The sequence below is a fragment of the Calypte anna genome, chromosome 1 (assembly GCF_003957555.1).
Source record: "Calypte anna isolate BGI_N300 chromosome 1, bCalAnn1_v1.p, whole genome shotgun sequence".
Taxonomy (NCBI): Eukaryota; Metazoa; Chordata; class Aves; order Apodiformes; family Trochilidae; genus Calypte; species Calypte anna.
The window spans coordinates 175655088-175667272 of NC_044244.1; the positions used below are offsets into that span (position 1 = coordinate 175655088).

Below are 12185 nucleotides of genomic sequence, written 5' to 3' on the forward strand. Positions count from 1 at the left end.
GGTCCCTGTAGACAGTGGAGTTCAGGGCTGCTGGAAATGCAATGACAAAACAGTTTTCTGCAAACCAGCAGCAGCCAGTGAGAGGAGGGGATGGATTAGGGGTGGGTGATACTAGTTAGGGGAAGCACACGGGGAGGAACATGGGATCCAGATAGTGAGAGGGTGGGAGCTCTTAGGCAGCATTTTTCCTACTTAGGCAGTTGCACCCCCTCTCTTAGGGCAAAGAAATCATGGTTACTCTGTTTTGTAACCACCTTCTGTGAGTGACCCCTCCAGGAAGGAATTGTAGGAGGCTGGGGAGGGAGTAACAGGGCTCAGGTGGGAGTAGGATGGTGGGAGAGGGAAGGGAATGAAGAAGGGCACGCACAGGACTGAGACTGCAGAGGGGACTGGGAGCACCTGGGGCTCCAGGGCAGGAGGAACAGAGACCTGAGAGCTTTGGGAAGAAGCAATTATAACAACATAAAATAATTTGGGGTGGAATTTTCTGGGGACACAATTCTGGTTCTGTGGGAGGTGCTGGAGGTTTCTGGAGTGTTAGTGTTGGTGTGTGAGGAGGCCAGGGTAGGAAGGGGTTAGAAAAGCAGGGCTTGCAAGATCCAGTTAATGTGTTTCCTGCCTGAAATATGGCAGCCCTAAAACCATGCAGAAATGCTGTATGTGTGGAATTTAGGATATACATCTTTTAAGTAGCCTTGCACTTTCTGCTCCTCTTACTGCACTCTGTGGAGGTGTAGCAAGTAACATGAGCCATGGGATAGGAGTTATCAAGCAGTTTGCATGTTCCTTCTTTGAAAGGCATTTACCAAATGCTTCCCCTGTGGCTATTTTGAGGAGCAAACATCTGTGTATCTGACACATAAGTGAATCAACATGTGTACTGCTCTTCCACCAATTAACCAGGAGAGTTAATTGACCCTCTGTCACAGCTAGAGTCAGATTGCCCAAGGTGGTATCTTTATTTCAGCCCATGGTTTCAGTCTGTCCCTTCAGCTGTTTTTACTTCTACACAGATATCCTGCATTACAGACAGGATGCTTGGGGTTGATAAAGGGTCTGCCACACTAGAAGTAATACAACAACTCCACTGACACTATGGGAAATGGTCCAGAAATACACTGGTTGGAGAGCAGAAGTAATGTATCACTTCAGTTTTCCATCCAGGGCTAGTATGACTGTTTTCACACACAGAAGAGCAGCAGCAACAATAGTTGTAATGACTGGCACAGAAATATGAATGCTTTTAAGCTGAAGCCAGATATCCATATCAAGATTTTGTCCTCAGTTACCCTCTGTTGTATATATGCATATAGACTGTGGTGTTTTATGTTCTTTGTTACTTACTCCAGGTTGGGGATGGGAACCCCCTAAGGCTTTGGAAAGCCTCAGTTGAAGTTGAAGCTCCCCCATCAGTTGTTCTGAACAGAGTGCTGAGGGAACGTCACCTCTGGGATGAGGACTTCTTGCAGTGGAAGGTGGTGGAGAGCCTGGACAAGCAGACAGAAGTTTATCAGTATGTTTTGAACAGCATGGCTCCTCATCCAGTCCGAGATTTTGTTGTTCTAAGGTAAGCTCAGGGCATTTCCCCAGTAGCTTTGCTTCCTGAGATGCATGCAAGGAAGATCTGGCCTTATCTCAGCCTTTGCATCTGTATTATTGCACCTTGAGAACTTTACCGGGCAGCAGAGTTGATTCCTTAAACTGAATTAAAATTGTACATCTAGAGCATGCTGACCTTTTCTCTGATGTAATTTGAGCAGTACGTACTCCCGAGGCCATAAATATAATTTGTTTCTTAGAACAGATGTCTGGTAATAGCTGCTGTTCTCTCTTAGCTTTGTTTGTTGTCAAAACAGTGGAAATGGAACCCAACTGTTTTTTTACACTGCTTTTGCTCTTCTCTGGGGAATGTTTGAAGTTTAGTAGGCAAATGTTTAGTGGAGAAGATAGTGATGCTTTTAAGCTAAGATTGTTACACGGTGTCTATGTAAGTTGTTATTTTATCTTTGCAGTTGGAGAAATGCTAACCCATAAAAATCCTAGTGTAGAAATGAACAGAAAGAGGGAGCAGTTATCTATTCTGATGGCCTTTCAGGGGATGACATCTCTCAAATGTGTATCTGTGTATCAATACTCTAAATTCAGGCCCAGTTTTGCCATTGTCTGTCTGCCCATAAGAACAGGTGACAAATTCCTCTTATGCACTTTCTGCCTTTGAAATCCTGTCTCCTTACTTGCCAGGAGCTATTGTGGAGCTGCTGACATATTTCACTTACAGGGTCAGTCCTACAGTTATTTATTTCAATTTGGTTTTGTGCATTCCTGTTCTTGGTCTCTGCTGTTTTTGAATGAAATGCTGTGACAGAGAAATACTAAGCAGTTTTGACAAAGGGAATAGTCCCATGAGTCAGAATTGTATTAGTGGGAACAAAGACTGAAGGAAAAAGATGAGACCAATAAAAAATTACTAATAATACACACCTTTTATGAGCTTCTGTATTATCCTAGAGATTAGTAACAAGAAGATATTGTCAGTATAAGGGAAGATTTACAGGAACTTTTACAGGAAGATTTAAAAAGTATTTTCTGTAAGTTCTTTATTATACTAAAACAGCAGTCCTCCCACTACTTGAATTCTTTTGTCTTCCCACAGTAATATATACTGGGATAAATTAATGATTTAATGATTAATTTTCTTATATAATATTATGGACTTAAACCAGTGATAAATCTGGCTCACTGCATAGCAGCAAAAAGATTTCCTGGGAGAGGTAGGGAAGTTTTGATGATCATAATTCTGTCCTGCTACTTGCCACCTAGTCCAGTATTAGATTTCATGGTGGTTTATGTTCTTTAAAGACCTGCTGTGCAGTCACATCACTTAAAGGAAAATCTTGCCATTGAGTTCTCATTCTTTTCACTAACCCAGGCAGAATAACCCCCAAGGACTGAAATACATATCATAAAACAGAATCCTGGTGGGTTTTTAAGGGCTGAAAACAGCTGTCAGGCAGATCTGTCAGATTATGTTGTTTATCTCTTTTGATTTATAGCATTAAGTCTAGAGCAAGGTTAACCAGCAATGTTGCAGTTAATTTGATACCTTATGATTGGCGGGAAGTGAACAGTGAAATTATAATTCACCTCTGGGGACATGAAATAATATATTTTAACAGACACCAATTTTCCCCTTCCTAATCAAACTTTTGGCTGTGAATAGATGAACTTAGATGTTTTTTTTTTTTTTTTTTTTTTTTTAATTTGCCAGTCATAACAAGGGTATTAAACTCCCCTGAGAAGGCTCTAATGGTAAGAATACAGAGGTGTTATTTTATACTCCTGGGATCTGATGCAGCTTTCAGCTGCTCTACAGAAACATCACTTAATTCAAGATTCCTCAAGTATTTAATGTCCACTAAGTATCACGGTATCTCTGAGTTAGCTGTTATGCTCATTTTACCTACTGTAAAACATTTAGAGAAGTAGAAAAATTGGCCTAAATCTGTACAACTGGGAAGAGGCATCATAACTCTTCTGTGGTCTCTGGGATTCATGTTTTTCTACTTCACAAACAGCCCAAGTCAGTGCCATGTTACCAAAATGATATGGTCACATCTAAGTACCACACTTGTGCAAGCATTCACAGATCTGAGGTTAAGTATTAAAATTGAGGTCTCCTGAACTGGGTGGAAGCACATGAGGGAGGCTAAAAACATGGGAGAGGGGAAAAATGAAAGGAAATTCTGTTTTAATACCCTTGAAGCATGTTCTGGCAGTTCCAGAAGTCAATGTGGGTAGTAGTGAGGATTTCTGCTGTGCTAAACCATACTTGTGCTTCCATAACTCTGCATGGATGTGAAGTGACAAGTCAGCCTTTGCTGGGTGGCTTATTCTCACTTTATCTCCTTTCCAGAGCTTTTGTCTGCAGAAGGTGTAACATGCCCTGTAATGTAAAACCAAACTTTTCCACCTGGAGCATGTAGCAGTTTAAATGGGTGTCTATTCCCCATCATGGTCTCACTTCACACTGGGGAACACAAAACTTCTCCAGGGACTTCTAGGACAGTCAAGTGGCATTGCTGGCAACAAGGATAGGCAGACAAGCAAACTGTAACTTTTATTCTTACTCATGTGCCCCAAAGTTTCATTACTAAAGTGGTCCCATCTTGAATGTGTTGCTACAGGACATGGAGGACAGATTTGCCAAAGGGGATGTGCATGCTGGTGGCCATCTCTGTGGAACATGAAGAGGCTCCTCTTATGGGAGCTGTGCGAGCAATTGTGATGGACTCTCAGTACTTGATAGAGCCATGTGGCTCAGGAAAAGCCAGGCTCACCCACATCTGCAGAATTGACCTAAAGTAAGTATGCCACCTGCAAAAAGCAAATGTCCACTCAGCAGCTCAAAACCATCAAGCTCAGGGTGGGGAAGTGTTTGGCACAAAGTCAATCTGGCTTTGTTGCTTTGTAGTCTTCCTTCAGTCTTTTCTATCCACTAGGCTCACTTCTTTGCTCAGCATCTACTGCTGCTATGATGTGATCATAAAAATAAAATCTGCTTATTTTATTACTGCAAGGGAGAGCTTCAGAGCAGGCTTACAATGACAAGTATTTGAAGTGCCCACCACCTCTGTGGGCAGTGGGGAGTAGGAAGCATGGCAAGCCCATTCCTGCAGGGCATGTCACTTGAGTATCTGAGTTTCTCAATAATTCTCTTTCCATTTCTTCAGAGGGCATTCCCCAGAGTGGTACAACAAAGGCTTTGGACATCTGTGTGCAGCAGAAGTTGCCAGGATCAGAAACTCATTTCAGCCTCTGATTGCTGAGGGACCAGAAACAAAAATCTGAGGAAGTGTTCCTGGGAACATGTGAGCATAAATCAGGGTCTGGAAGGGAATAGGAATACTGAAAGCAAAGATTTTATTTAAGCTGGAGAAATCTGACTAGACCTGGGTTTGTACAAAGGTGGAACAGGAATTTTATAGGAAAGTTTTTTTATTGTGGAGACTTCACCTCCCCCTGCCACATCCCTTCTGTATTAATTTCAGTTATTGAGGTAAACATTTCTTCAGAGAGCTTTTATCATTATTACTTTAAAATCAGACTATTGTCATTACTTGTGTGTTACATAACTGGTATTTAAAGGCTTCTAAGAAGCATATTTTAATTGTAAATATATTATGTACAGTATGTATATATCTATATTATATCTATATATATGTATATGTATAAATTAATTATTTTGTATATAACTCAGTGCAAATCACTTGCATCAGTTGGACCTTAAATGAATCTGTCACTTGTTCCTTAGTGTGTCACTGCTCCATAAGCTGTGTTTGCTGTTATCACAGGGCTCTGGGCATCATCTGTGTGATAACAGGAATGCCTGTTCTCAAAGATGTGTCATGTTTGTGTATGCTGTGAGAAGGTACCTAGAAATAGATGTAGGAAGAATCATAAGTCCTAAGGAGGAGGGAGGCTACTGTACGGTTAAAAATAATGAGTGGGTCAGTTTCACCAAAAAACCATGTGGAAATGTAACTGAGAGAGGCATTTTGAAGACCATTTATATTCATTCAGCTGCAGAAAGTTTGTGACTGTTAATATAAGGTGTTGAGAACTTACCTATTGCCTTAATTAGTGGTATATCTGCTGCTTGAGAACCTGGCTGTGTGCAGTGTTCTAAGTAACTGGGCACCCTTGAAGAGTAGAGGATAATGCTGTGTGTGCTGAGGTGTCTGAAATCAGGCTGGTCAGTTATTCAGCCCTAAATCTGGGGTTTTAGCATTTTGTCTAGGTTCTGAGTCAGTGTTTCTGTGTTGTTTTTTCCTTCTCCCATAGAGATGGCTAATTGTTAAGAAGCTCCAAAGCAGATTTTCCACATCCAGTGGACACAAAGATGTGCAGATGAATACCATGCCTTTTAATATTCTTACTATACAAATAACTAAACTTTTTTTAAGCTTTTAAGCACAACACAGAGATTTAAAAGAATAAATGCAGACTATGCTTGGAAAGATTGCTTTTTATAGTAACAGCAAGCATTTTCATATTATGTTGCAAGGATCTGCATGATTCTGCCTCTATAGGCATTGGTGGGAGCGGGATTAGCCCCTGACTATGAGGAGTAGGAGCCATTTAAGCCTATTATATCATTTCATTTTCAGGGACCTATTATTCTGCTAATGGAAGAATGCTTTAAAAGTCATAATAATAATTTCTTGATGTTACCTTTGAGGCAGGGTTCTGTTTTGTTTTTAACTAACCTAAGACCAAAAGTGATATTACATCTAGGATTCAGTAAGAATGTACAAGCCTGTTAATACTGTTCTTCATTAACCACATTTGTTCACTTTGACTTTATTTATTGCTGCATAAAGCAGCTGAGTCATTCATAGCCAGTCTTTCAGCTCAGTCCTTCCAACAAAATCCACTAAGATTTAGTGTGAGGTCAGTGAAGAGGGACACACATCCTACACCAAGTTACACAAATCAGGTTTTGTGCCCTGATTCAGAAGACAGGGAAATCTCCTCATCAAAGCCAGTGCTTTGAATCTACCCTAGGTATGGGAGCTGTGGGGTGGGTGGACTATGTGTGAGTCCTTGCTTGCTGCTAAAGCATGGTCCCTCGTGCACACACAGAAGGCCTGGGGGTGTAGGGCAGCCCTGTAATCTGAGAAAGCAATCTTGTGAGAGCCTGGGGAGGACAGGGGCAGGGTGACCCAGCACAGTGTCCCCATGGAGCAGCAGGACCCTAAAAAAGTCACTGTCATCTTCTGCCATCAGCTGCTCCACCCATGTTTTACTGTGCAGCTCATAGGGTCAGGGAGGTTGGCTGCCCAGGAGCTCCTGCCAAGAGTTTCTGACCAACAACAGTTGCAATGTGCAACTCCTGTGTGTTATTCAGTCTTAAAGACAGGGGAGTGCTCACACCCTTGCATAGTGTGTTGAGGTCTGGCAGCCACCACCACTGCCCAGCTCCATCCTTCCAGGGAGTAAGCAGGGGCTTGAGAGCTGGCAGGGCACAACTGGTCCCCTGGTCCCCTCTGGTTCCAGTGAGACTGCCACCCCAGAGAGCAGCATCTCCTCCCCAGATGCCCATAGCCACAGCAGCAGGTTTCTCGCTGGCTCTTTTCCAAAACTCGAGCAATTAGAGCACTTCTGCTATATTAGTTTGCATAAATTAATACAATAGTGCCTCAGTGTTACTGGGTTAGTGCAGAATTTCTGGCCCTGGGAATGGCAATTACCTGACAATAAATAATTTCTTTAGGAAATGAAGGGAAAACCTCGACAGTGGTTTTATCCTGTCTGACAAGGCATCAAACAGCTGGAAGAGGCTCTGTGCCACTTGCTGCTGTAAGCAGGGTAGGTTCTCCTCCTACCCTTGCAGAAGCTCTGTCATGTGCTTCTGATATCTCTAAGCCATGTATCAATGAAATAAGATCTTTTTTAATGCACATTATGCTGAGTCTACCATTCAGTTACCACAGTATTTTGTATTGTTACATTTCTATTGAGAGTACATTATGATAATTGCATTTTTAAATGTTATACTCATATCAATACCTCATATTTTTACCTCATCTGTTGGTATCAGTCATTAGTTGTAAATAAATAATTGCAGAGCTGAATAAATTTACATATACTAAAAAAGTCACATTTCCTTTGTGGGCTCATTTCATCCTTTGGCACAAGGAACACAGTCCATTTAAGCCCTTGTTCTCTTTATTGCAGCCTTCTGTGTACTAAACTGTTATGGGATTTCAATAATGATTTTAGGCTCAAAATGGCACTGTTGTCTGTTATCTTACAGTGTTCTTAAACATACAAGAGCTTTATGTCCAAGATTACATTTTTACAAGAAGCTTGAGCTAGAATGGCTGGTAAACACATTCAGCGGGTTCCAGGTTTCTGACTCTCACTGAATTCAGCCATGTTTCTGCATGTATATTTGTGTCAATAATCCAAGTCCAGGTACCTAGAGACTGACTGTGGAGCTGGGATGCTGAATGTTTGTATTCACATCATCACACTTCAGCCATCTCAAATCCAGCAAGCCACTGCAAAAGAGAAAATGATGCACCAGCAGGATAGTGATTCTTGTTTGTCTTACACACACCTACAAATAGAATAAAGGTTGCTTTGGGTGGCCCTATCTCTCTTCAGATCTCTCTTGAATTATGAAAAGAAGCAGAGTCTCAGAAAACAGGATGCTGAGCTACAAGAGGCCATCTAGGATGGGATAAACCTTTTTGTCCCAACATTCAGAGAAAGCTCAGTATTAAACTTTGGACTGAAAGAAAGCACTTCTCTCCAGCTGTCTCCTGAGATGGTCAGCTGTCTTAAGTTCTTCCTTTCTTAGAAAGAATAAAATATGTGATGCCTTCCCATTTCCACCTCTCCCTCCCACCCACCTCCAGGAATGTTAGAGCAAAAAGACTGTCTTAACCCTAATAGCACTGGTGTTTCAGTTCTTGGTAGGTACAGTCTTTATCATGGTAAATTCTTGGGCATCCATCCTCTCTCCAGTGCCTTGCAGGGGTCACCAGCAAGGCATCTCTCTGATTGATGATGCACTTGCTCTGCAGAATCAGTGTCAGCCTTGGAGGATCTTGGTAGGCCTATGAGAAGTTGCTCTTCAGAATGACAGGTAGCTGTTAAATGAGCACAGCCTCAACATACTGTAATGACTATGAGATGAAAATATTGGAAGAAATACTATTGGAGCCTGCAAATCAAAGAGGAGAGGATAAAAACAAATTGCTGCTCCAGCTCAGTGGTGACAGACAAGCTGGGAAGTGAATACAGACCTTGCCAGAGAGGAAGCAGAACTTAAATGTCAGGGCCTACTCACAGTCCCCTAGGAACCCATCATGGCAATGCCATCTTCTCCTAGCCACATGTGTGTCTATCTCAGCTGCACATGGGCTTCATTTGGCTGGGTGCTTGGCCAGGCAGACTCTGTTGTTACAACAGCAGTTTCACATCACAGTGTGCCAGGGCCAGGAACACAGGGCATCAAACCCCAGCTTCAGCACAAGGTGGGTGTTTGGACTTTGTTAAAATGTACAATTTAATTTTTGAGGCATCTGGTTCCCTCAGCTTCATGGGTTACACAGCTATGCTATGCAGAAAGTTAACATCCCTCCTCCAGAGTGACAGTGGGTGCAGAGCAGATCCCACCCAGCACTGACTGCAGCCTCTCCTGCCTCAGATGGGTGCATAGAACACAGGGGGCAACACAGAGCAGAGCAATGGGGCTGGGTTAATGAGTGAACCACAAGGAAAACATTACAACACTGCAGGTAACTGTTTGCCTGTGTTTATAGGCTCATGTTGGGGAGGTCTTACTCCCAGATATCCTCCCTAGTCCACAAAGGACCCGGATACCTGTGGCTCTTTACACCCCTGATGAAGGCTGGCTTCTCTCACATGAAAAGTAACATGAACACTTAACAGCCTTCTGCCCCTTTGACCCTGAAAATAGGATGTTTATCCCCATTCCTGATCTCCCACACGTAGCTATTTTCCACTGCTCTTTTCTACTATCTAAGCACAAGCTCCTGGGCTCTGCCCTCTTCTCCACTGAGTCCCAGGCTGCACAGGAGGCCACAAACCCTCAGAACAGGCTGTTCATAGCCAAGCAGTCAATGGGCCCAGCCCCAACTTCGATGGGAGGGTGCCAGGAATTGCCAGCCTGCCAGGGTTCTGGTCTGCAAATGTCCCACCCTGGACAAAAATCCAGGGTGGGGAGAAATCACCTCTGCTTCTCTCCTCGAAGGAGGGAGGAAGGCAAGAACAGAAAAATAACTGCACAGATGCTCCTCAGTCCCACTGCAACAACAGCTCAGAGCCTTTCATCCTTCCCCAGGGGGTGTGTGTCCAGCGAGATGGGGAGGAGGCTAAAAGCAGTTTGGAGGCAGGGAGCTGCACTTTGCCTTCAGCTGCAGCGTGCTGTTCATCAGCACAGATTGCAAGGAGACAGGATGGGGCCTCTGGCTGTGCCTGTGCTTTAGGGAGAAAATATCACTTTCCACAGCAAGCGCTTCTGCTCCAGCATGACATGGCCCAGCTTGGCCAGAGCAGCTGCATGGAGTCCCACTGGCAGCTAGCTGGAGGATTATGGCTTATTTCTTAATTAAAATACTCAATTCTGCAAAAGGCACTTGGGAAACTCAGACTTAAACTGCAGACTCTGCTCTTTCTCTTTCACCTGCTCGGAACAGCTCTGAAATAGACACATGGCTGAAACACAGAGCCAGCACTTGCTACACTGAGGATTTGCAACAGCTTGTAATTTATGACAGCAAATTAGCCACAGGGCCATCTCTCCCTCCCTAGACCAGCCTGTTCCACTCCTTGCTGGAATGGCTCCTATTCCTTGAAAGGACCCATATTGAATTTCTTAGGGGTTTTTGTGTTTTTGTTTTTTAATTAAACAAATGTGGGAGCCACAGGTGATGGAGCAGGTAGGTGTCACTCTCCCATCAGCATCTGCTGGCCATCAGTACCTGCCACATCTGCAGGACAGATGTTAGCTGGGTGTCTGCATGCTACCTGGCCTCAGACCTCAGCAGGGCAGCAGCCCAGAGTCTGCCAGCCCTCTGCTGCACCTCACCATCTCCAGCTGGGCTTGGTCTTCACAGTGGTAGGACCAGAAGCACCACCAGAAGCTGGTCTGGCATGATCATGAACAATGTCTTTTTTTTTTTTCCCCTCAGACTCTTTCATTTTAGAGACTTGCCACAGGGGTAGCTGAAAGCAGCTAGTGGGATTTATCAGCACCAAACACCCACCCATGTGCCACACTGCTGGATGCCACTAACCCTGCATGAGTGAGGAGCCCACCACGTCTGTCAGTGCAGACCACTCTGGGTCACAGTGTTTTGCCCACTGTTGGGCTGTTCCCAGGGGGATGTGAACTCAGAACTGGGCCTTCGAAGTGTAGGATTTTAGCTCTTTAGCCTGGATTTCTCTTTCCCTGGAGATATGTCCCTTTCCTCCTGGCCCAGGGAAGAGGGATTGTGCCTGCCCCTTCCCCAGGCTCGCAGTGTTGGGCTTACCACATGTCTGCTGCTTTGCAAAGGATGCAAAAAACTGGTTGAGAAGAAACTTATTCTTCAATGGCTGTATATGAGGATCCTTGGTGACAAATAGGGCTGTAGGCAAAGAAGGAAGAGCTCTGCTCTGGCTGCTCCATGTTCTTAGATTTGCCACATGCCCCTGCATATGGCACAGCAGTAGCTCAATTCTGGGGCCATGGAACAGCAAGAGCACCATTTCAGAGCCAGCATCTGGCAGAGCCCAAGCCAGGCTGTTGCAGCACCAATGCACACCTGGGTCCAGCAGCAGTAACCCCACCATAACACAGAGTGAGCCATCACACCTGCGGTAGTCATGTACACTTCCCAATCACTCAGAACAAACCCATCCATCCACAAACACCACCTCGAATGGAGTTTTCTGGCTGTGCTGTGCTATGCTGATGCCCAACCATGGCCTTTTTGAGCTGGGCTTATAATCTGGTTTTCTTGTGTAGGTTTTCTCTACCCTCCAACTGAGGCTGGGGGACTTGTAAATAGCTGAGCGGCGACGTTCATCTCACTGCAGAAACCACCAGGACAGTGATGGAAAAACTTGTGGTTATTATCAATGCACATAAAAATAATGGTTACAAATAATGAAAAATGAAATGGTCTAAGGCAAAATGTTACAATATGACGGCCTCCTTGACCTCCCAGTATGTCTTGCTTTGGGCAGCCTTTTCCAGCAATCACTGGTATTTATCAGAAAAGAGATACAGTTATTGCATTCAGCTTTTTCAAATAATTGAGTAATTTAATCTTTTAAGTGCCTCTGAGATCACTTGCTGTAATTAAAGACAGAAGATGAGTGACTGAAGTACAAAAGCATTGGAGGATTTAAAAATGAACGTGTCCTTGACTGCGTCTCCTGTGCATTTATATAATGATTATCCCACATTAATATGACCAAACAGATGAAAGGAGAAAATAAAAGAGCTTGGTTGCATTATTTTTCTTCCAGCCCAATAACAATGTATCACCAGCTGGAGGAATGTGTCTGTGAATACCAAGCAGGAGCAACCAGGGGCTGCCAAGTGCAGGACCCCACCAGCTCCCGCTGCGAGGGGCAAGGAAAGGCAACATCCGCTCCCGGATCCT

At 43.9% G+C, this 12185-nt stretch overlaps 1 protein-coding gene across 2 annotated transcripts in view; it reads left to right on the forward strand.

Moving 5' to 3' along the window:
• The window catches only part of STARD13 (StAR related lipid transfer domain containing 13), a 140831-nt gene extending 133173 nt beyond the window's left edge, over positions 1–7658 (forward strand). Inside the window, exons 12-14 of one of the 2 annotated variants that reach the window (XM_030457708.1) lie at positions 1350–1567; positions 4185–4361; positions 4731–7658. In XM_030457708.1, the coding sequence (XP_030313568.1) occupies positions 1350–1567; positions 4185–4361; positions 4731–4848 (513 nt within the window). In that variant the 3' untranslated portion in view covers positions 4849–7658. The remainder of the gene's footprint in view (positions 1–1349; positions 1568–4184; positions 4362–4730) is intronic. The other variant, XM_008503158.2, reaches the window with a different exon arrangement.
• Positions 7659–12185: the final 4527 nt, after the last annotated feature.